The sequence below is a fragment of the Euprymna scolopes genome, chromosome 10 (genome assembly GCF_053919585.1).
Source record: "Euprymna scolopes isolate OS-2025 chromosome 10, ASM5391958v1, whole genome shotgun sequence".
Classification (NCBI taxonomy): domain Eukaryota; kingdom Metazoa; phylum Mollusca; class Cephalopoda; order Sepiida; family Sepiolidae; genus Euprymna; species Euprymna scolopes.
Window position 1 is genome coordinate 7,282,124 of NC_136491.1, and position 26,925 is coordinate 7,309,048.

At 35.2% G+C, this 26,925-nt stretch overlaps 1 protein-coding gene across 1 annotated transcript in view; it reads right to left on the reverse strand.

The window, feature by feature from the left end:
• LOC145285791 (uncharacterized) overlaps positions 1 to 26,925 on the reverse strand; it is a 60,332-nt gene that overhangs the window by 16,779 nt on the left and 16,628 nt on the right. The window contains exons 2-4 of the mRNA XM_080134162.1: positions 23,397 to 23,444; positions 17,503 to 18,489; positions 7,606 to 7,798 (exon numbers count right to left, since the gene is read on the reverse strand). Coding sequence (XP_079990288.1) covers positions 7,606 to 7,798; positions 17,503 to 18,489; positions 23,397 to 23,444 — 1,228 coding nt within the window. The remainder of the gene's footprint in view (positions 1 to 7,605; positions 7,799 to 17,502; positions 18,490 to 23,396; positions 23,445 to 26,925) is intronic.

Consider the following 26,925-nt stretch of genomic DNA (forward strand, 5'->3'; position numbering starts at 1 on the left):
TAAGAGATTCCATAGAGAATTGTCAAAGACTATTGGAGTTTACTTAAGGAATTTGAACGATATTCTTTTACTAGCAGAGATACTCAACATTGCCTGGGATTGAATAATGATCAATTCACACTTCCATATTTTTATTGTCATCGAAATCATTGAAATCACCCATTTTTCAATCAAATCGATTGGTTATCTGCTCTAGTCTGGGATCTATCAGTGCATCGCCAGGAAGCTTCACATGCCTCCTTACAGTGACTTAGTCTACATTGCACTCTAGAGAACCTACTATTGATTTTATAAAATCATATTTTATATATAATAGTTTGAATTAAAGTTTAAAATACAAAAGTCAAGTACCATGTTTCAACAGTGCTCAAAACAGAAACATTGATTTCAAATGCACCTGTCATATCAAAGAACCTATGGTCGATTTTATTATGTCGGACCTTTCGGCTAGCGTGGTAATAAAACTTCTCTGCACTATTGATGTTAGGCTGTGTAAGGTCTTAACTTTGGTCAAAATTGTCTGTTTTTTTCTTTCATTGAATTATTTTTATTATCGATTATCAATACTTATTGATTATTTTTATTATCGATTATCAATACTTATTGATTATTTTTATTATCGATTATCAATACTTATTGATTATTTTTATTATCGATTATCAATACTTATTGATTATTTTTATTATCGATTATCAACACTTATCGAAAACATTCTGATACAAAACCTATCTAAAAGCACATAAAGTACCTTTGTGTAAAATTTCATAAAAATCGTTTTCGAGTCCATAGGGTACGAACTCACACTTACAAAGTTCCGTTTTACGAGTATATAATAGTAGAGATAGAGATTAAAATAAAAAAAAAAAAAAAAAAAAAAAAAAAAACGGAATCTAGCAAAAAGAGAATGTTGGTTGGTTGGTTGTTTTTGTTTTACGGCATATCAACCCTTTTCGGGTTATTTAATGCCGAATCCAAAGATTTTGAAGAAAAAATTTTTTTGATAGAATATATTTGTTGTTTTCACGTCGGTTTCTATTTAACCCATAGTTGGGACCTTAACAGGTACTACCACTCCGGGTCAGAGTGGACCTGGGAGCAATTGTAATTAAAGGGTGGCTCCACACTCCCCAAAGCCCACAAGCTGGGGCCTCACCACTGGATATAGTTTAAGGTCATATCCAGGACCCCCATTGAGGGACTTTTACCCTCTGCAGGGGGGCAGTCGGTGTATTCTAATGCCCTACCGACAGGGCCGAGTAAAACGAGAAGTCACAGGAAGTTATAATAGAGATGTAAAACCATGAGATAGAGATATGTGGATTTATTTATTATGCAGATTTTTATTTTGTTGGCAATTGTAGAAATAGAAACCAAAGAAAGAAATTATTAGGAAGAAAAACCCATGCATTGTGTATTCTGAGACATGGTGATTGGCTTCAAAGTTTTTCGAGATCATAAGGAATAATCTCCTGGAAAGAATTCTGTGGTTTTTTGAAACCGAGAATTAGTGGCATCAACATTTCATGGGAACTCGGCAAAACTAATGGCAGAACTAATAAACCCAAGAATTGAATTGTTCACCTTCTTCCACAACTTAAAGGTTTTCTGCAATTCGCAGGACATGTAGTGTTTGCAGTTGCCTGCATATGTAGGTTGTATTCTTTGATCGAAAAATGTAATGTTGTGACCTTTTGGCTGTGATTACAGCGTAGTATCTGTTAACTATGGCAGACAGTATCAATGGTCAAAACATTATTATTATTATTATTATTAATTGATCCAAGCAACAGCGGGGTCGCTGGATCAACAATTATGATTAGAAAAATAAAAACAATTAGATTGATAAAATATGCGTGACAGCTGAAATAATAATGAAACGCTACAAAGGAATGTTAACTTGAAAAATAAAGGTAAACAAAGTTCTGGAGGAATTTTAGTTTACAAACGAAAGTACTAGATTTAGGCTTACATTAGCGTTGGGGTTTTGGACACGTGATGATACATAGATTTGAGTAGATTTTAATCAGTTGTTAGCAGAATGCCGGGGAAAATAGATGACTCCAAGTAGGTATCCCAAACTAGCCTAGTTTAGGATGCGAAATCTGGTAAATTTCCCTTAACTTCAACTTGCGATATATTTTGTTTATTTTTGGGTTATTTTGATAAAGTTTTGATTTAAATAAAGTTTAATCTTTTTGCTTTATAATTCTTTTTCTTGTGTCTTTAATAGTTTTTTTTTTCCAGGCTACTTCAAGTTATGTCACTAATTTTGGTGAACGCCGCTTTATTTTTTTATTTTTTATTTTTTTTTTTTTTACACAAAAAAATGTTGGTGTTTTTCAAATTTGGTGCGCATGATATTGTGACTCTCTAGGTATAAAAAAAAATAGTAACATTTTAAAGAAAAAGGGTTGCATCAATATGGTGAGCTTAAAAAAGGGTTTTAAGTTGTTTTTCGCAAAAAAATCCAACTTGAAAACTTCAGTGAAAGAAATATGAAAGAAATTCAATTGAAAAAATTCCGAAAATGGCACTGTTTTGTAGAGAAATATCTCCTCTTTAATAATCTGTTGGTGTCGTATTACTAGGCTCATAAATCAAGGAGCGCCACTAATAAAAGTGAATGTACCTACACATCGAGATTTACAACAGACCAAGGTACAAAGTATTATCATGAAAATCAACTGTCAACATGAACGAGCCGAAGCAAAACGTAAACAACTTGTTTCATTATAGATATATCAAAGTTCTTAGGCAAGTTTTTGTTTATTTAAAAGTTATAGAAAGTTATTGCTTAAAATAATATTTTAGTGCATCAATAAAAGAAATGAAAATTTACAATTTTAAAAAAAAATGTCAGTTGTTTATTTTCTATATCTTCTTTCAAACTTTCATATGTTCTTTGCTTTATCTTCTTTTGGTTGGATAAACTTCAGTATTGTCAAAGTATCTTTGAAAAATTAAACTGGATACATTTTAAACAAAAAAAAACATTTTTAGTTGCATGTGACCGACGGAAAAAAATGGAGACGCAATTTTTTATCGCGCACCTGTCATTAAAATCTGAGGGAGAAATCAGTATTTTAAACTATGACCGAAGTTAGAAATCAATAACAAGAAAATTAAACTAGATATTAATTACTTCCGGAAAGAACTATGAAAAAAAGTAAATAAAAGAAAGTGAAAGAGAACATATATCCGTAATTGTTTAATTGGAAATGTTTCGATTTAATTAATGAAAACGGGAAAGTTTTTAATGAAACGTATATATTTTTTTATAATTAAAAACAGAAAATGAAAAAATTATTAAAAGCAAAAAATGAAAATGACATTCATAATTGTCTAAACAGGACGAGTGCCATCTGAAAACGAAAACATTTACTGTATAAGAATTTATCAAAATATAATTGTAAAAACCTTTATTGAAAAGTTTGCGTTAGAAAATATAATTTTAATAAAACAATTTTGTAATGAAAGCAACATTGGATTTTTATAAAATAGTTGGGTTTTTTTTTGGGGGGGGGGGGAGTCCAAACAAAACATAATTTTAATGAAACATTTTTTTTGAATTAAAGCAACTTTTAAAGGTCAACAACAAATTTAAATGAAACCGAAAAATCAATATCTAGTTTAATTTTTTTGTTATTTATTTCATGCTTCGGTCATAGTTTAAAATACTGATTTCTCCCTCGGATTTTAATGACGGGTGCACAAACAAAAAAAGGCAAAAAAGTTTTGTTATGAGAAACAAGTCAAACATCTTTTTGAATTCCTCACCCAAAAATGAGTAAAGTTGCAAAGTTTAAGCTTCTACTTCCAATCCATTTTTACAGCAATTTCAGTAACATGTACTTTTGACTTTTTTTTTTAACCCTTTTCACCAAATTGTCTGTTCGACTGCTTTTACATGGTCCACAATTGAGTGTTTTTATCAATTTATAATTTAAAAAAAAAAATATCTTGATCTCTAATGGGTTATGAATCATACTAAGAAGATTCAATACATTAGCTATTGAAATGAAATTGATATGAACAGTCAAAGTTGCATTTCTGTGTCATATTTGCGCTTTTTTCCCCTCGTTGGTATTGGGATTTTGCCTGGTTGGTTTCATCTAATAATTATTGCTTTCATTCGTATTAATTTTCATTTACCACAAGATGACATTACATTTATAAGGATTTCTCACTTGTTAGTAGCTTACATTTTTAGTTATATACTATGAAATTTGGCTTCTAGACCATGATAGCAAATTTTCAACTTTCCAACAAACTTTGAACGATCATAACATGATGGCTAATTGAACTACCAAAATAAATTTGGTACTTTTCTTTATTGTTTAAAAAAATCTATATGACCACATTCATTTTTTTTTTTAGATATAATGAAAATAAAATTTTGGTTTGGAATACCTACTCCAAGGGAAGTTGATCTCTCTCGTGATGCCAAGATGTGAAGATATGCCGGGCAGAATCAATAGAATAAATGTTTTATATAAAAATGAGGTACGTGTTGTGTTTATCTGCAACTGTTGAAATGAACTATTTTGTCTACAACTGTTTTGATACGTACATGTTAGAAATGTTGCATAAATGCAAAATACACACAATAGATGATACACAATATATACATATATATATTATATATACACATACAGACTCGCATATAATACAACTGAGATATTTAAAAAAATTTTTTTTTTTTTTTTTACATGCTGGTCACCACTTATCAAGGCCCGGAAGCCACTCAGGGATAAGGGTTATTGCAAGTACATTACGTTAGTGTGGAGATTTGATGAAGTGTTTACTTAAAGGGGCGGTTCATTAGGAATTTGTTAGCGTTGGACTTGAAGACATCCAAGTTGTAGTCAGGTGGGAAGCAGGCAGACGGAACAGAGTTCCACAAGCGTGCAGTTCTTAGAAAGAAGCTTTGTTCATGGAATCCACGTTTTGATTTAGGCACAGATAAAGAGTGGGGGAAATTTTTCAGTGGATTCAGCTAGACGGGTGTTTTTCGGGAAAGATTGGCGAGGGGGGACCAGAGATTGGAGTTCAGACGAGCACCTGCCATGGAAATAACGATAAAGCAAGGATAGGCTCGCAATGTCTCTTCTGTGAGGTTGCAGGGTAGAGAAAAGGGCATCTTCACTAAGCCACGAAGTCTATTTTGTACTCTGTCAAGGCAGGGTAGGCTGTTTTTAGCAGCTCCTGCCCAGATATGGCAACAGTATTCCATCCTTGGACGTACTTGGCTTTTATATAGATAGAGAATTGCATCAGTAGTGAGATCTTCTGGAGCGGTAGAAGGATCCCACCATCTTTCCAGCGACCTTGGCAACAAACTTGATGTACGTGTTCCATTTCAGATCAGGAGTAAAGGTCAAACCCAGAAGCTTGTCAAAACACGGGGCCTCTCACAGACGAGAGCCATCCATCCCAATTGATGCCAGATGGAGATCAGAGCGTTGATGATGTAAGGAGATGCGTTAAAGGTAACCACATATATACACACATATATACGTACATGAATATACAAATAATATATACCCCCCCCCCTCAATTCGTTATCCAACACAAACACAATGGTAAGATCTTAGAATAAATAATATATTTTCATGTTGGGTTTAAATAGTTCTTACGTTTGTGAGTAAAAGAGAAGGCCAGAATGGATATGTTTGTAAGTATACACTACCTGAGATCTCTTCAAACTCAAAATTTGCATTGAGTATTGTTGCCACATCTGGGCTGGTGCTTCTGCCGCTTAACCCTCTTAAGACAGGGTTCAAAAAGAGTCTCCAATCTTATAGGTCTCACACTATCGGCCAAGCTCCAAACTCTGCACCATTGCCACAATGCTGCATCCCTGTACCCGTTTTACAAATATTTTAATGGAATGTGCTCTGATGAACTTGTAGTACTTGTACCCCCTCCGACAAGCAGCAAAATCACACCCCTAAAGCTTTCTGCTCTAGCAGTTTTTTCCCCTCTAACAGCTACACTTTGGATTTCCTCCCTTCAGTCTCCTGCTTCCCTTACTGTATTGACATGCAGAAACTTAAATGTCATGTGAAAACTCGCCACATACAATTCATGTAGATATGATCCCAAATAGTAACCACTTATGTCCAAGTAATAATATACCTTGTTTGAGGTGAACAAGAATAATAATTAAAAAAAAAAAAAAAAAGGACCAATTGTGTGCTATGTTGCATATATTGGGTCTGCATTTTTTTTTTTTTTTTTTGTTTTTACATTAGTAGATATAATTCATATTTCACTAAATCGAGTCAGTTTCGTCAGTGGATTTATATGATTAGATGTTAAACAGAAAATTTTAGTGAAGGAAGACATGCCAGAGATATGATGAGGAAACATATCATAGTAATGGATCCAGTATAGATAAGATTGGTCTTTGTTTTCCTCCTACTCTTCCTCCTCCTCCTTTATGATTAAACATTGTTCAAGATGTCAGGGCCCATATTTGACGAACTTTTGTTTAAGTAGACATCTTGCACAATGTTCACTGACTACATCTCAAAACAACTCGTGACAAATCAATGCTAGAAGGCAAACATAACAGTACTTCTCACATTACCCAACATAAGCTTAAATTAAACAACCGCATACATACTTTACCATGCAATAAATCTGTTGCAAGAGCTGCAAACATATAGTTATGGATGCTGGCATAACTCAACCAACATCATCTACTATACCTACTGCATATATTACGTAGGTGAAACAGGTATTCATTTCTGCTTAAAATTCAGGAACCACAACAAGAAAAAAATTGCAGTCTAGGAAAATAACATTCATTCACTGGGATAGAATTACCATCTATTACGAAGGCCGCTGCAAGGAAGGTGGGTTCCTTCTATTGTGCTAGAAGACTACTCACACCAGAGAATATCATGTACGTCTACAATGCTGCCATTCGCCCATGCGTGGAGCGTTGTTTCTACATCTGGGCTGGTGCACCTAATGCTAGTATCTCTCTCTCTCGGATAGGGTCGAAAAAAGGGTATGCAATCTAATTGGCCCCACTCCTTCAACTAGGCTCCACCCTTGCCCCATCGCCGCAATGCTGCATCCCTGTGCCTGTTTTACAAATATTTTAATGAAATGTGCACTGATGAACTCATTGCGCTTGTACCCCCTCAACGTACATATCCCCGACAAACCTACTTAGCAACAAAATCACACCCCCTTTACTGTTGAGGTCCCTAAATGACAGCTTTCTACTCTAATAGTTTCTTCCCTAGAACAGCTAGACTTTGGAATTCCCTTTCTGCTACTTGTTTCTTCGAATACACTGATATGCAGAAGTTCAAATGTAATATATTCCAACATCTTGTTAATCTTTCTTAGGCATGGTCCCGATTAGTAGCTCCTTACGTTCAAGTGGAGATATGCTTTGTTTGAGATGAAGGCGAGTAAAAAAACAATAACATAAGATGCATGTTATTATACAAGCTTCTATTCTACACATCACTGTAGAACTGTTTCTTAGAACTTTTTATATACTCCCTAGATTATAATATGTCCGATTAATAAACTAATAATGTACAAGTGCAATATAAAAAATTTTTTTTTAATAAAACAACAAACCTTGGAATCGAAATTTTTTCTCTATAGGTCTTCCTGTGCTCGTATCCTGACCTTTCAACTCGCACAGTTTTTCCCAGACTTTAACAAACTTTTTCTTTAACCGATCTTCATACATGTAATCCGTGTCATCATTCTCCATTTCTTCTAAACTCATTTCCTTCTTTGTAGTATTTTCAATTTCATTATGAATATCCTGTAAAAACAACAATAGACAATTAGAAAGAGGGAAAAAAAAAAAAAAAAACAGCCTTCAAATATCTCCAATGTAATAACACACCAATGTTTATATACTTACAAATCTACTAGCAAAACCTGTGAAAATTACATTTTTGAAATTTGTAGTGCACTAATATATATTTTACAGAGGAGTCACCGCTCATCAAGGTCCAAAAGCCACTAGAGGATAAAGGTTAATACGTTTATGGTGATGGAAATTGGGTAGAAATTGACTTTAAGGAGACGGCGCAGCAAGAATGTTTACATTGGACTTCAAGATGACCATATTGTAGTCAGCGGAAAGCAGGCTAGCAGAACAGTTCCACAGCCAGGCAATTCTAGGAAAGAAAATTTGTTCATGAAACTTGCGTTTAGATTTCAACACAGAGTGGGAGAAATTGTTGATAGTGGTTGTAGATAGATGAGTGTCTTTTTCTTTTTGTGAAAGTTTGGCAGAGGGGGGGGGAGCATAGATTGAAGCGCAGACAAGCACCTGCCATTAAAATATTGATAGAGCAGAGACAGGTTTGCAGTATCTCTTCTATGGGAAAAAGATTGCAGGGAGGAGAAAAAGGGCATCACCTATCTGATTTCGAAGTTGATTTTGAACTGTCAAGGCAGGATAGGTAACATCGAGCAGCTCTTCCCCAGATGTAGCAACAGTACTCTATTTTAGGATGTATTTGGCTCTTGTACAGATAGAAGATTGCATTGAGAGTGAGATACTTTCTGGAGCAGTAGAATGATGTAACCATTTTTCCAGTGAACTTGACAACTGATTTAATGTAAGTTCAGGTTCGGAGTGACAGCCAGTCCCAAAAGCTTGTTGATACAAGGTGCTTCTTTGATACTAGAACCATTCATATCAACTGAGACCAGGTGGGGATCACTGTATTGGTGGTTTTGGATGAATTTAAACTAACCAGCCAGCCAGCCATGTTTTGGCCCACTGTACCATGTGTTTAAGATCAAAGGAAAAAGAGACTCCAAGAGATCTTAACTGTTGTTGGCCTTTGAAGTGTTGCCATAAATGGTAGTGTCATCTGCATATATGTCGACAAATGTGCTTAAAATGTGGCTTGAGAGATCATTGATGAAGGTAAAGAAGAGAGTTGGGCCCAGGATTGATCCCTGAGGCACACTAGCGTTGATACTTTGAGCTTCCATCTTCTATCAACGATTACTTGTATAAACCTTTCGAAGAGAAAGTAGTTGATAGTTGAGAAGACATTTCCAGATATTTTATAGCTGGAAATCTTGTATAGTACACCTTTATGTCAAACCCTATCAAATACCTTTGATATGTCAAGAGCTACTTATTGTTCTAGAGAGGAACCCCCCCCCCCTCTCCCATCAATAGATTCACATCCTATGCGAGATTAGCACATCATCTGTAGATCTTGTGGGATGGAAGCTATATTGCTGAGTAGGTTATTTTTGCAGAGATGGTTGATAATTTCTATATTTAACACGGATTTAAACAACTTACTCATGATACACAGAAGGCTAATTGGCATTTACCGAGATACAGAAGAGCAGTCGCCAATATTTTAAAATGCTGGGTAAATTAATGAGATTTTTTAAGATTTTGGGAAGTATTTATCTTTTAGGTAATGATTAAACTAGCAATACACATGGCCATTAAAACGCTTTGGATAATCACAGATTTCAAGGGGTTTCTACTAAAATAGTCATATTTTAAAAACCAAAGCACTTTAAGTCTTCAAAATACCACCGTTTTGTTCAGAAATGAATATACTTTCAAATGAATTAGTAAATAATAACATACATTATATATTTTTAGAGTTTTAAGCAAATAAAGTGATAAAAATGTGAACATCATAAAACAGCATTTTCGGTAAGACTTCTGTAGTATCAGTGACCGTAGCACTCAGCAGCAACAGCGATAACATGGCGTAAACAGACATTTGTTTTTGTTGTTTATTTTTATTCCAAATCGATTTTTTTTTTAATCGAAGATCTAGTTATAAAAAAAAATTCTTACATGTTTAGTTAGAGCTATTTTGTTAGCAACCATACAAATATTTTTAAAAAATGTGAAATATGTTTTGGTTCACGTGTACGATTTCGAACAGTAACACACTTCTAATTTTCGTCCCTTAAAAAATGTTTTCAGTGAATTATTATCGAATGGAAACTAATCTACCTGATTATTAAAAAAAAAATAAAATTAAAAAAATAATCAATATTTAAATATTTGTGGGAGGTGCTCAGTTAAAAAAAAATAACGGTGGGAAAAGACATGAAATGTAAGTAAAAATCAAAATAACAAATTCAAATTTTTAACAATTTGTCAGCTTTAGCAAAAACTTGTTTCTTTTTTTATATTTAAATAGAATTTAAATACTTGATATTTTTCCAAGCATCATGTTTTCTGTTAGAGGGACGTCACTTTTTTAAATAACATTTATTTTTGTCTGTTTGTCATAATTCTTGTAAAGTTTCACAATGGGTATCAAACACCCTCTTAAAAAAAACAAAAAAACTCGCTTAATTCTATGTCTAATCCTAGGTACGAGTGGCAAGACTCCTCCTAAAACCTTAAAACCTTAACAATAACACTAAGTACAAGTGGCAGAGCTCCCCACTAAACAAACTTCCTCTGTGAGCTCATATAAACGTAAAAAAAAAAGCATAAAAACGTTTAAAGAAAAGTGCACACGATTAATTCCCCCCCCTCAAAAAAAAAAATAAATAAATTGGTCAACTTTTCTAAAACGCTAGGATCGTCTTGAAATGGTGAATTATTTTACATTTATGTGAAACCAACCCCCACTCTAAATTCTAAAATTGTTTTTGTTTTGTTTCTATCAAGTCTTCAGGATGTTCACACATAATTTTCCATAGCCCTATCATTAACCCAAAGTCAGAGTGGCAACATCCCTACCTTCTCATAATTGCACAAAGACCTTAAAACCACGCATAATCACCTTTTAGAAAACAAATAAACAAACAAAAAAAAAAAACATTCAGGATTTATCTATCATAGGAAAAAGAGGGGGGGGGGTAACTGCCCTAAAACGCTTGAAGGATTCAAAATGAGAAATCATTTTACATTAAATTCTAAAATAATTTTTATCTTTTATTAAAGTTTTTCAAGTTGTTCACATGCAATTGTTTATAAAGGTAGAATCACATATTTTGGAGAGGTGGTCAGATGGGGAGGGGTAACAGAAGGTATTAATCTGCAATAATACCAAAGAAATATTGCAATATATTCGTTTTTAACCAATCCTAGATTTCGATTTCAGTTTTTAGCACATAAAATGCATTACAACTAAACTTTGAGTTCTCTAACTTCTTTTCTTTTAATGAATACATGGCATTTTTAAGTAATCGCAGCATATTTATATGCATTTACTGCAGATTATTTGGAAACCATTAATTCTGGAGATTTTCAGTAGCATATTCAGATTCCTTGCACAAAAATACACTTATATGGCAAATTTCATTGCTTAGTCTTGTGTTTTAACAAAGATATAGCATTTTTATTGAAAAAGTAGTGCAAAAAATGTGACAAAATGCATATGGTCTTAAAGAGGGGAAAATATCCAAACACGCAAGGCATAAAAATAGTCATAACTTCCTTGATTTAAAAAATTTAAAAAGGTTCTTTCTTAGCTTATCAAGCTCTTTCTATATATACCAATATTGAAATATTTTAAGCCAATTGAAATGGCTTAAAATATTTGAACAATGGCATACATAGAAAGAGCTTGATGAGCTAATAAAAAAAATTTTTTCTATGGAAGATAAATCCTGTGTGTTTTTTTTTTTTGTTTTGTTTTTTTTTAAAGACGATTATGTGCAATTATGGGAGATGATGGGGAGGCTTACTCTGACTTTGGGTTAATGATACAGCTAAGGGAAATTATGTGTGAACATCCTGAAAACAAAACAAAAACAATTTTAGAATTTAGCATGGGGGTTGGTTTCACATAAATTTAATATAAAATAATTCACCATTTAAGACTATTCTAGCGTTTTAGGACAGTTGACAAATTTATTATCTTTATGGAAGATAAATCGTATGCAAGGTTTTTTTCATTTTTTTTTTTTTTAGCTGCTTATATGTCGCTTACGAAGAAATTTTACCTGACGTAAATACGCTTAAATATGATATTCTAATTTGTCCAGATTTCGTATATATTATAGAGTTGAGATTTCAAAAGTAAAAAAAAAGAAAGTATCTGGATGCCATCAGCTACAATCTAAACCGAAACATTCAAAACTGGTGACGTTACCACTGTAACGACATGACACGCATATAAAACCAATTAAAAATAAACTAAGATAGATGTACAAAATTTTTAACGATTTTTTCAATTTTGACCCCCTTAAAAACAATTTTAATGATTTTTTCATTTTTGACCCATTAAACTAACCCTTAAAAAACAATTTTGACGATTTTTTTTCATTTTTGATCCATTAAACTAACCCTTAAAAACAATTTTGACAATTTTTTTCATTTTTGACCCATTAAATTAACCCTCAAAAACAATTTAAACGGGCTAAAGACCCATAAAAAAAACAGCCCGTAAAAAATCCAATCATTTGATGCCCCTAGTGCCGCTCTGCGACTTAGTTTCGGAGGAGATAGAGTTTGAAAATATGGAGACAGACAGACACATAGCCGTTTATATATGGTGAATGCTCTGACGAACTGCAAACACTTGTACCTCCCCGACGTAACTACCCCCGACAAACCCGACAAGCTACTAAGTCTCATCCCTTTACAGTAGAGATCCCTAGGTGCAAGAAAGCCTTTTACTCCAATAGTTTCTTCCCCAGAACTGCGGGTCTTTGGAACTCCCTTCCGGGATTCTGCTTTCCCAACTGCAATGATATGCAGAAGTTCAAGTGTAATGTTAACAAACATCTTTCTACTCATCTCCCTTCATAATGACCCCGCTAATTAAGTCTCTAATAGTAGCCCCCTGCTTCAAAGTGGCACTGTGCCTTGTTTGGGGTGAAAATTGAATAAAAAAATAAAAAAATAAAAAAAATAAAAAAATTAAAAAAATAAAAAAATATTAGATTAAGCTAATTATGTTCTGATAACAAAATAGCTCTTACTAAATATGTAAAAACATCTTTTTTATATTCATATTTTGATTTTTTTAAAATTTGTTCTGGAATAAAATGATAACAAAAAAACGTCTGTTTACAGCTGTGCTATCACTAATAGTATTGCTGCTACTGCTACAGGTAGTTTTTTTTTAAATAGAAACGATTTTTTTCCAGGTATGATAATGTAAACTTCCTAGCTACCACAAGAGAAAACAACATACAATTATACTTTTAATCGATAAAAACTATAAAAGATCACCCTAAATTCTTGACCCAAAACTGAAGAGCCACTGCTCAAAACAAAGAGGTATTATAAAAAGGCTGACTGGGAAGCCATTAGGGATCTCATCAGGGAAAATATCTTTTCTCTTCCCACCAAACAGTGCGCAAATGAGACCACTGAATAGTTCAAAACTGCAATTGAAGCACATATTCCCATGCGGAAATTCTTTAGCAAACCCCACTCTTCCCAGTGGTTTACTTCTACTTGTGCAGCTGGCATTGCTCAAAGGTAGTATGTGTATCGCAGTTTTAACCGACATAAGAGCTAGTTCAAACAGACAAGTTTATAGAAGCTAGAAGTAATTGTAAGAGAGAAATAGCAACTGCTAAGAGAGAATATACTGAAACCACCAAAAAACATATCGAAGCACAAAAATTAGGAAATCATGACTTCTGGAAAATCTACAACAGTGTAGTAAATAATGGGCAATCAACAATTCCCCAACTATTAAACAATCCTGAGGTTGTTTGCACGGCAACCGAGAAGGCTAACTAACATGCTTGCCAATCGGTTTGCCTCAAACTCCACAATGGACCCGGCAAACCACTCCCTCCCTGATTTTCCTTTGCGAACAGACATCACACTAAGTGACTTGAAAATTACAGCTTCTTAGGTGGATGGTATCATAAAAAAACCTAAACACCTCGAAAATATGTGAACCCGATCTCATCCCGGTGGTGCTATTAAAAAAATGCTCTGCCCAGGTTGCTCCAGTTCTCTCCAAACTTTACAACAAATTCCTTAAAGAATCTTGCTTTCCTGACTGCTGGAAAACTGCTTCTGTGATACCAGTTTTCAAGAATTCTGGCAAAAGAACTGATCCATTAAATTATCGCCTCATTAGCCTCCTCCTGCTTTTTGCCAAAATATTTGAGTCCATAATAAATCAAGCTCTAGTCTATCATCTGGTAGAATACTTAACATAATTAAATCCTTCTTAGATAAGAGAAAAATCCAGGTTGTCCTCGACAGTTGTACATCTAAACAGTGTGATATAAATGCGGGAGTGCCTCAGGGGTCTATCCTTGGACCTCTATTGTTCCTAATATTTATTAATGACCTCCCTGACAAAACTGCCTCTGAGATGGGTATATATGCTGATGACACCACACTCTATAACAGGCATGACAGGAAAACAAATGAACACATATCTAAAGAAATGGCAAAAACACTAGAGGATGACCTCCAATCTGTAGTTGAATGGGGACAAAAAGGGATGGTCACATTCAATGCTGCCAAGACTAAGTTTTTCCTTCAACAATTAAAAGAAACCTCTACCACTAATAGCAATGGCCAAAACACATTACCTGAAAGTACTTCTTTTAAACTCCTTGGGTTAACGTTCACAAGGAACATGAGCTGGAACAGATACATTGAGAGCATTGCCAAGACTGCTGCGAAGAAGGTGGGCCCTCTACACCATACGAGAAAGTTACATTCGCCTAAAAGTAATCTGTATGGAGTATTGTTGTCATATTTGAACTGGTGCATCTGCTCCTAGTATTTCACTCCTGGGCAGGGTTCAAAAGAGTCGCCAATCTGATAAGTCCTGAACTGTCATCTAAGCTTCAGCCTTTGTCCCACCAACGAAATGTTGCATCCCTCTGTTTGTTCTACAAGTACTTTAATGGTGAATGCTCTGACGAACTACAAGTACTTTTACCCCTCGACATAAATACTCCCGACAAACAGCTAAATCCCATCCCTACACAGTAGAGTTCCCTAGGTGTAAGAAAGCCTTCTATTCCAATAGTTTTTTCCCCCAGAACTGCTAGAATTTGGAACTCCCTTCCAGGATTCTGCTTTACCAACTGTACTGACATGCAGAAGTTCAAGTGCAATGTGAACAGACATCTTGCTGCTCAACTCCCTTCATGATATCCCTCCAACTTATGTCCCAGATAGTAGCCCCTACTTCAAAGTGGTACTGTGCTTTGTTTGGTGTGAAAATGGAATTAAAAAAAATAAAAATAAAACAGCAAATTCATAGCTTCGCTATAATATTCATTTGTTAATATCTTTCCTATGATGAACTCTGCAGATTAAGGAAATTTCAATATATCTTATCAGTCGAGCAATAAATTCATGTAAAATATATTTTTACCGTTTTAAATTTTTATTCTTTATTTCATATATATATATATATATATATGTGTGTGCACGTACACATACACTTGATCCAACATGGAGCAACTTCACTATCCCTCCCCGGAAAATTAATGCTCGCTAAAAAGGTGTTACATCAAATTACCACGTTCGCTCCTGTCTCTACAACATTTTAATGCTCTCTGTCCACTTGTTCAGGAAAATGTCCAATGCACCAACTATATTACTGACCCGTTTAGGTATAAAAATTCAAGCGGATACATATTAATTACATTTCGGCTAGACTTTCTTCCCTATTACCACCTCTCACACACATCGATCATTACACAGACAAGGATCATCAGAAATGTCTCAAAAGTTTTCTTTTTAAAAAAGACCGTTTGTATTTCTACGTCAACAAATAAAAAAATAAAAACATAAACTTTTATATATTTTTCACATTTTGCTATATTCCAAAGTCCAATGTTTTATTTATCTCACCAATCAGTTTTTCTAAACTATATAAAAAAAAAAAAAAAAAAAAAAAAAAAAACACTGATGAGGAGCAATAAATATTTATAATGCCAACATCGGATATTTCCTTCCATGGGCTCATCAGAAAAAAACTATTAGTAGATATGTGTTGCCGCAAGTTACTTTGTTCTTCCTGAATTTTGCACATCATTATGCATTTTGCTTTTCAGGAACTTTGTTTTTTTTTTCTGATGAGTCAATGGAAGGAAATATTTAATACTGGCAAACAAATATTGATTGTTCCCGGCGAACGAAACAGATCTGTGAAATGTATCAAAGTTTTTTTTATTTTTGACAAAAATGATTTGTAAGCTGAATAAAACATTTGACTTTAGAACAAAATTGTTATTCATTTATACATGTTTTGTTGTTACATTTTAATAAACAGAGCTTTTGATTTAAAAAGGACATGTATACGAAAAGAGTAGAAAATATTTGCAAAAGTGTACATTTTCACAAAACTGTGTGTGATGCATTATACTGTCTCTTTTTTAGTGATGCAAATGTTTTCATGCGTAACATCCTTAAACAAAGGCCTAGACAAACAAACAAAATACAACAATGAAACACAAAGACTCATACAGGATTCAAACCAGTGTCTTAAAAAGGGAATCATCTTACCATATTAAAAAAAAAAAATTCAAATTAAATCTATGTAATAATAAAACTGTGGACCTTGCTTGCATCTTGTTTTTGACAATCTGGCGATACCATCTTTTAAAAAATGGGATGACAGATGAATATTATATATATATAAAAATATACACACACACACTACTTTTTATTTACTTTTACAAAAGCAGTAATATGTCGCTACACATTGATGAGCATGTTTCGGTCAGCTAGTTACTAGTAACTAGAGACCTCTTCAGACGATATAGCTTATACAAAAGCAAAGTTTTCTTTCGTATAAGCTATATCGTTTGAAGAGGTCTTTAGTTGCTAGTAACAAGCTGACCAAAACATGCTCATGAATGTGTAGCGACATATTACTGCTTGTGTAAATAAAAATAGAAAGTGTATCTTGCCCTACTTTGGTATTGAGCACTCTTGCATTAACCTTGTTAAACTTCATTGGTTACTTTACCTCTGAAAATATTAACCTCTAATTACACACACACACACACACACATATATAATTTGATTGCTGAAATCTTGTCTTTGAAAAAAATGAATGACTGATGAATATACACACACACACATATATATATATATATATATATATATATATATATATATAAATTTGATTGCTGAAATCTTGCCTTTGAAAAAAAATGAATGACTAATGAATTTAATATACACAGACACACACACATATATATATGGGCCTGGCTCAGAGACTAAGGAATAAGGATGGAGAGTTGTATGTTTTGGTTTCAATTCTAACCCAGGGCAACGAAGTCATATATATTTTTTAGTTTGAATCTCACTACTATATATTAGTTTATCAATATAATAATCGATCGAAAATTGTCTATAATAATAAATACGTTATCTGCCTGAATCATACTATCATATTTAAGCATATCTTACGACTGGGCAACGCCAGGCAGCCTGCTAGCATTTTATTAGAATTCACACCAAAATTTCATATTGTGATGCAATTAAAAGAAATATATCTAAGATTTATTAGGAAGTCTTTGACAAAAACCATTCGAATTCTAAAAAAAGAAAAAGTAAATACTTACACCAAGAAGTTTCTCCAAGCGTTTAATTTGTCGTTCAGAGCCTTTCTTTTTCTTTTGGCCTTTTGTGCTTTCAGCGTCATCAGTTTCAACTGTGTTCCCTTTTTCAGAGTCACTTGCCTGTTCAGGTTCATTGTCATTTTCTACCAGAGTTTTAGAAGGCAATGACTGGACTGTACAAGAATCGTCGTTATCAATCACAACGTGTGGCTCTGACACCATCTCAGATGCATGACCATCAAAGAGTTCATCGTTATTTTTTTTAAGCGTCGAATGATTAGGCAAAGATGCATTAGTTTCTGTGTTAAGGCTTCGTTTGTTGGAGGTGTTTGGGAATGAAGTTAATTGGCAGCTTTTAGACTCTGATGATACTGAATCAACAGAGACAGACTCGGGTTCCTGAGCAAATTGGGTTCTTAAATGCAAAGGTTTATCAGAGCTGTCTGAAGATTTTGTGTCCGACCTCACAGAGTCTAGGGAGGATTCCTCGTCAGAAATGGGAAACGGTTCATCTTTAGAATGGCCCATTGCCGCCTTGGAATTTTTATCAGTTTTCTTGACGGCAGATGAAGAGGCTGAATCACTAGCATCGTTATCATTTGGACTATCAGACTTGGTTAAAGGGAGATCACTCTTCAAAGGTATTTGGGTATTAATGTTTCTTTTTATCTTTTTGAAGAAGTCTGAATCTGAACTTGCGTCGGAACAAGAGTTGCCGGGGCAGAGTCTTTTAGCAACATTGTTAGCAAAGCCACCTCGTTTACGTTTTTTGTCATTCGCGTCAACTCTATAAGATTTTAAGTGTGAAAGAAAGTCTTTGAGATGCACACATATTCGATGTTTCTCTTTTTCCATCTTGGACTGCACATCGTCAACCAAAGAAGTGAATTCTGTCGAGTCGCGGAATTTAACATCACATTCATTGTAGCGCTTTCTTACTAATACCAGCAGGTCTGGGTTCTCAAGGTTACTCGCAAGGAATTCCAAGAACTTAAAGAGAAAAAAACAAACATTAATATCAAAAGAACAATTAGGCACATACATATACAAAAGGTATCTCAATAAAATGTGTAAATTTTAACAGATGATTATGTATTAAATTTACCTTTGCATTCAGCCTTAAATGATTTTAAATAAACTTAGTGGATTGTTCTTTTGTTCTTATTCCGTTTAAGAAACAATATCTACGGCAGGTGTTTTGTATTGCTATATTAATAGTTCCATCCATTGTTACTAGTTTTATGTAGAGACTAATAAGACTTTTTGACTTTTTCATTTTTAATCACATACTAAAACTCATTGTCGTTGTTTGGGACGAGCTGATGTTGTAACACAACACGTATGACGGCTGTATAGAAATACTGAGTTGTGAGCAAAATGACGTCATGGTAAGGAAAAAGAAGGCTATAAAAACGAGACAGCATGTTTAAGAGGGCAATCGTGCGAGAGACGTCGCAGCCGTAACGAGAAGTCACGCGTGGCAGGAGAATGAGGAAATAATATGTTGTTGTACAAAAAAAAGAGTTGGAGTTCTTTTCTATTCTTTGTCTCCTTTGCGACTGAGGTACAGTGTGTTGGGCAACGTTACAATGTTCATCAAGTTGATAATAAGTCTGGAATTGCTTGAAGACAAAGCACTGATGTTTTTGTCTACTTGGCTGAAATTTTTTTTTTTTTTTTTTTTTACATGGAAGTCACCACTTATCAAGGCCAAGAGGCCACTTGGGGATAAGGGTTATTGCGTGTACAGTAATCAATGGGAAAATATTGTAGTAATCGTTAGTAATGGAGATCTGATAAAGTGTCTTACTTAAGGGGGTGGAGCGGTATCAGGAACTTGATTATGTTGGACTTGAAGAATCCAAGTTGTAGTCAGGTGGGAAACAGGCAAACGGAAGAGAGTTCCACAGGCGCGCACTTCTAAGAAAGAAGCTTTGTTCATGGAATCTACGTTTGGATTTAGGCACAGATAAAGAATGGAGAAAATTATTGACAGTGGTTTCAGCTAGACAGGTGTTTTTTGTGAAAGATTGGCGAGGAGGGACCAGAGATTGGAGCTCAGACGAGCACTTGCCATGGAAATAATGATAAAACAAAGACAGGCTCGCAACGTCCTTTCTGTGGGAGAGAGGTTGCAGGGAAGAGAAAAGGGCATCCCCCACTAGGCTACGAAGTCTATTTTGTACTCTGTCAAGACAGGATAGGCTGTTTTTAGCAGCTCCTGCCCAGATATTGAAGCAGTACTCCATCCTTGGATGTACTTGGCTTTTATATAGATAGAGAATTGCATCAGCAGTGAGATATCTACTAGAGCGGTAGAAGGATCCTATCATTTTTCCAGCGACCTTGGAAACAGATTTGATGTACATGTTCCATTTCAGATCAGAAGTAAAGGTCAAAACTTGTCAAAACATGGAGCCTCCCAAGACGAGAGCCATCCATTTCAATTGATGCCAGATGGGAATAAGAGGATTGATGATATAAAGATAGAAGCTTGGTTTTAGATGCATTAAAAGTAACCAGCCACCTCTTCCCCCATTGTACCATGCGCTCAAAATCAGAGGAGAGAGAACTTTGTCATTTACGGCCTTTGACGTGTTGCCGTAGATGGTTGTGTCATCAGCATAGATGTCAACGAATGATTTAAGTATGCGTTTTGGGAGATCATTGCTGTAGATCAGGAAGCGTAATCCACTTCTGGTCCAAAGTTCAGGATTTGCTATGACAGTGTAGAAATATCTTCAGCCAACTACGTCTTTTGCCAAACGGTTAAACCAGTGGTTCTCAACCTTTTTTAGCCTGCGAACCCTTTCATCATATATCAGAATGATATTGCCCCCCACCACCACCACTACAATGTAGAACTCAAAATGTTCATCTATATAATACTAACATAATAGCATTTAATACTGTTATCGTGGGCCTTTTGGCTATGATCACAGCATAGTACCTGTGTTATATTGTGGCGGGCAATGCCAAAGCTCTGAACAATTATTATTATTATTGGTTTGTTAACCGTTATGTATTTTAAAAAAATGCAGAGAATGTTTTGAAAGAAAGGAATGTTTAGCTAAAATATTTATGTAAAAAATCTAACAGACGAATTTTATAAACAATAAAATATCTAATAAACTAGATTTAAGAATTCAATTTTATAAACAACAATGGAATTGACCTGCTAACAAAGAGTAGGTTTTGATAGAAAGACTAAAGATGCAAGTACGAGTCAGAGAACGAGGGAGCCATCCACGATCAGAGGTTGATTTTGTCAGTTATGGAAGCATTCAGATTAGCTAAGAGACGATGTAAGGACTGAAGAGAGAAAATGCTGTAAGGAAACTGAGGGAAACACCTGTGAGAAATAAGAAGAAAGAATAAAGACGTCCTGTTGTTACTGCTTTACAGTGAAATGTTTTCTTGCAGTGTCAGAGAGACAAACGGAGCCACAACCTAAGATTAGTCAAAGGGCTTCTTCAATCTTTGACAGACTATGGATACCCACAAAAGGGTGTCTGCGTGCAAAATTTTTGTGGCAGGAGGTGCGCAATCTCCAACCACACCTCTCCTGAGTCGACATTGTTAAATACCAGTGGCAAGTGAAGTGTATGTTCAGGAGGACTGGAAACAAATGCCAAGATAAGCAGAGAGCACATACACCTTCTAGAATTCCCAAATGGTCACCCATCTGGTACTAACCAAGCTCAACGTTGCTTAACTTTGGTGATCTGATGAGAACTGGTGTGTCAACGTGATTATACAGTATATACTAACCTAAGGTTAGTAGTCCGTTATCAAACAGGCATTGTGTGCTTGTGTAATGTTTATTGAACCTGTCCCAAACTACTGACTTACTTTTTCCATGTTATGTGAACTATTTTTTTTTTTTTTTTTTTTTTTTTTATTACATTTTCACCCCAAACAAGGCACATTGCCACTCTGGTGTAGGGCTACTATCAGGGTCAGCAACTACTGGGGCACTATGTAGGGATTTGGACAGCAAGATGTCGGTTCACGTTGCACTTGAACTTCTGCATGTCAGTACAGTTAGGGAAGCAGGATCCTGGAATGGAATTCCAGAGTCTAGCGGTTCTGGGGAAGAAACTACTGGAGTAGAAAGATCTTTTACATCTAGGGATCTCTATTGTGTGGGGGTGGGATTTAGCTGCCTGTCGGGTTTGTCGAGGGTGTCTGTGTCGTGGGGGCACAAGTGTCTGCAGTTCGTCAGAGCATTCACCATTAAAATACTTGTAGAACAAGCAGAGGGATGCAACATTTCGTCGATGGGACAGAGGCTGAAGCTTAGATGACAGTTCAGGGCCTATCAGATTGGCGACTCTTTTTTGAACCTTGTCTAGGAGCAAGAGTCTAGTAGTAGACTCAACAGCCCAGATGTGACAACAATACTCCATACATGGGCAAATGGTGGCCTTATAGAGATACAGGATACTTTCAGGTGTCAGTAGTTTTCTAGCACGGTAGAGAGAGCCTACCTTTTTTGCAGCGGCCCTGGCAATGTTTTCAATATAATTGTTCCAGCTCATGTTTCCTGTGAACGTTAGGCCAAGCAGTTTGAAAGATGTACTCTCAGACAGGGAGTCACTGGCCATTGCTATTGGTGGCAGAGGTTTCTTGTAGTTATTGAAGGAAACCAGTTTAGTCTTGGCAGCATTGAATGTGACCATTCATTTATGTCCCCATTCTACTACAGATTGGAGGTCATCCTCTAGTGTTTTTGCCATTTCTTTAGATATATGTTTGAATATGTGTAAACACACAACGAACATATCTAACCATTAGACGATTCATGGGCATTGGTTTCATACACACACACATTTATATAGAGTGGACGTGCATGAACGCATTGGTTTCATACACACATACATTTATATAGAGTGGACGCGCATGAACACTCATTATATATAACCCCCACAATCCAACAATACTAATGCTGACTAGTAGAGAAAAAGTTCACCATGACATTTCAGTAGTAATGCAGACTGTTTTTTGTGAGGCTGGATCCAGTTTGTGTCTACTAATCTGTGGTGCCAATTCCCCTCTGGTTGAGAAGCAAAGGATTTAAGAGTTATCAGATCAGGAGTTAAGACACCTTCGAGTTTAACTGACGTGCATGGCTACACGAGTAAAGTAACCTGGGATTTGTATTATTTGGATTCTTTGGACCACCGTTTTCATCTTCAGCGGCATTTTCACAATGTTTCAGTCAACGTAATCTCCAACCTTCTTCAGGTGTATTTTGTCGAACTCTGAATCTTTCTGTTAAACTTGGAAATCTGCATGGAATTTTAAACGGAACCATTTATTTAATTCATGGGCATAGATTGCTCTTGTTCCGTCAGCTATGACTGGGTAGAAGTCCTAAGTAATTCACAATTGTATTTTGAATGTTGTCCACACTAAAGATTGAATCTTCAATATTCTGGAGATGAAAGGTTCAATCCTTAGTGTGGGCAACACTCAAAATACAATTGCGAAGGTCAGAAGTGACATCAACCAAAATGTGAGAAAAAATAACACTCAAGATGGGAACAGTCGTCTGAAGAGTCCAAATAAAATGCATAAGTAATCTAAAAATTCAAAGACGAATCTGAAATTAGACAAAAGTTTGTTCTGTTTAACAACCACATTGCTAACACTCATGCTCAAGTCTGAAATTAATTAAATCAGTAATATTCACCGATTTGAGTAGACGAGTTTAAACTTATTTCTAAAATATTAGCTAAGCTTTCAAAATTGAAATATGATTTTATGAAGAAAAGGTTTTTATAAATATCCAAATTTTAAAATTATAACAAGTTGTTAAAGCCGACGAATATTGCAAATTTATTGAGTAATAAAAGATTTACTGCACATTTAAAAACAAATGTGGAATACTCTACCTTGTTAAAAGTTTTGTCAGACATCATTCGCATACATTTGAAATTATTCTGAAAAAAAAAAAAAAAAAATTACAAGTAATTATTAATATTGAATTTTGAATAAAAAAAAAAAAACAATATATTGGAATCTTGTATTATTTAAAATGCTGCCTTCAAATTAAAATAATTTGGAAACAATTGTAAACTTATTTGCTAAAATTTTTTTCTTTTGAAATTAACTTAAAACTTAAAAACGTGAGAAATGCACTTGACAATTTACTGCAGTTTCACTCATCACCAGAAATGTCATATGATATCAAACAAAGCAGAATATCTACACATATTTTTTTTTCAACCCTTTTGACTTGAATTATGATGTAGATGATTAATAAAAATATTTACTGTTAATTTTAGATGGCAACATACTGAATGTAAGCAACGGATAGCTGCAATCTGGAAGTATTTGGCATCTACCCAGATACTGACCTAACAAGTCATGTTTGAATCAATTCCCACTTTACTTATGCTGTTATATTCATTTATTTACGACTGAACAAATTAGTTCAATCAGGTCATAAAGTGTTAATTTACATATTAAAATTTTAATTCTTATCGATTGCTGTCATTTGTTACTGGCAGATTTCCCCCTCTGCACTATGCATTTTTTCTTCGCCCAGTCCATTCCTCTTTCTGGACACACACAACTGAATACTGGAGAGAACTTAAATGTCTACTATACACTATCCTCGAGTGTTTAAGGTCTGTACAGGAGTTTGTCAGGACAACTTGGCATAAGGATACTTTTCCCTACAAAACAACAAACCAAATATTTAAAATCACATTTCGTATTTAGCCCAAATACTATATCCTTCATATGAATGATCTACGTTGGCTTTTACAAGGAATGGTGCACCTTCTCCAATGTTACTCCACCAGACTACATGAATTCTTCTCCTGGAAGCCAGTAAGTTTAAAATGAACAATTATGGATAAGGAAATTATGTTCTCAAGTTCTTTACTAATTCAATATTTGAAAGATAGAGAGCATTAATGGAATAGAGTTAAAGTGTTAGTCACAAGTAGGAGGGAGGCTTCATTTCCGAGAATTTTGAAGGAAAATAAATCAATATAAGAGTAATAATTGTGAAAAAAAAATTGTAAAAAAATTTAAAATAATGGTGAAACAAAAAATAATGGTGAAACAAAAAAAAAAAATTGTAAAAAAAAATTTGTAAAAAAAAAAAATTGTGAAAAAGAAATTGTGCAAAAAAAAAAAAAAAAAATCAGTTAATTTACTTTACATGATAACATTACAAAATGCGGAAACGTCTGGATAACATTACAAAATGCGGAAACGTCTGGATAACATTACAAAATGCGGAAACGTCTGGATAACATTACAAAATGCGGAAACGTCTGGATAACATTACAAAATGCGGAAACGTCCGGATAACGTTACAAAATGCGGAAACGTCCGGATAACGTTACAAAATGCGGAAACGTCTGGATAACATTACAAAATGCGGAAACGTCCGGATAACATTACAAAATGCGGAAACGTCCGGATAACATTACAAAATGCGGAAACGTCTGGATAACATTACAAAATGCGGAAACGTCCGGATAACATTACAAAATGCGGAAACGTCTGGATAACATTACAAAATGCGGAAACGTCTGGATAACATTACAAAATGCGGAAACGTCTGGATAACATTACAAAATGCGGAAACGTCTGGATAACATTACAAAATGCGGAAATGTCTGGATAACATTACAAAATGCGGAAACGTCTGGATAACATTACAAAATGCGGAAACGTCTGGATAACATTACAAAATGCGGAAACGTCTGGATAACATTACAAAATGCGGAAACGTCTGGATAACATTACAAAATGCGGAAACGTCCGGATAACATTACAAAATGCGGAAACGTCTTGATAACATTACAAAATGCGGAAACGTCTGGATAACATTACAAAATGCGGAAACGTCCGGATAACATTACAAAATGCGGAAACGTCTGGATAACATTACAAAATGCGGAAACGTCTGGATAACATTACAAAATGCGGAAACGTCTGGATAACATTACAAAATGCGGAAACGTCTTGATAACATTACAAAATGCGGAAACGTCTTGATAACATTACAAAATGCGGAAACGTCTTGATAACATTAATATAAAATGGTGACTTGGCCTTCAAATAATGAAAATTTTTTAAATTTTATATATTATGCATCCAGGGTCATAACTTTTAAACAAATATCAACTTTGCATGTGTTTATTATGTTTCAAGCTTTTGCTGAACATAGACATTTGTCGTTTATAACAAAGAAGATTCCACAATTGTTATTTTATACATAATATTTATTATTTGGACAACTAATTTCTTATATTCTCAAATGATTTATTGAGTTTGTGGGGAAAATAGAGAAGGCTTATTGCAAAAACATGCTTGTGTCTGTCCTTCTTGCGGGCTGAGAATGAAAAACGAAAAGATCCAAGATGGCGACTGTGATCTTTTAATGTCTACAGTCTCAAACAGTTCTCCAAAAATTGCATCTCACACATTATTTTCAGGTGTGCCCGGGCACCATGAAAGCAGGTTGCTGGGGGGGAGTGGGCAGAAGTGTTCAGACCTATGTAGAGTGAACATCATCAGACTTTTCTGAACTTGTTTACATTGAACTTGAAAGCAACAATTTTGTAGTCAGTCAAGAAGCAAGCCAGCAGAACAGTGTTCCATAGGCAGGCAATTCTAAGAGAGAAGTGTTCAGACCTGTGTAGAGTGAACATCGTCGTGAGACTCAGACTTTTCTGATTCAAGCGATTTCAGCTTTTTTGTTACATTATGGACAGGTTTGACCTAAAACTGATTTCAGAGTTTGGCGGCTCTCCCGCCGGCCACCCTGTAGTCGGGTGATGGTAAAAGGCCAAGCGTGTCCGCAGGCTATACAAAACAAAGGATCCAGCAGTAGTCATCTCACTGAGGCTCACCAAAAGTGCATGCGCCGTCTATCAGTAGCTTGGAGATGAACCTGGTCTGGAGGTGGTTAGACATGCACTATACGCAGCCTTCGTCGCCTGGAGGCAGTTCACCGAACAGCGGCTTGGGCCAAATGAGACAGTGGATGTGTACCAGGCCAATTTAAGGAAGCTGGTTGTGCCGTTTGGTGGAGTGAGCTACCAAATATTAGGATGCGCTTTTCTGGCCAGACACCCGGACAACGCCAGCTGACTGCTGCAAGCATTGTCAAGGTTCAGTGAGCTGCAGGTTAGAGCTCAGAATATTCTAAAATACAATGAGGAGCCGGTTTCAGCAGCTGTGGAAGCACTCGCACGACTAACAGAAGACGCAGCAAAGTGTTATAAATGTGGTGGGCCAAACCATTTTTCCAGAGACTGCCAAAGCGAGGTGAAGGACACGTCTGACCGAGGGATATGAAGATATGAAGACGCATGCGTTGCTACCAGTGCAACAAGTTAGGTCAAGAAATGGGCAAGGGGGGTAAGTTATAGCGCCAGTCTTCTACCAAGATCACTG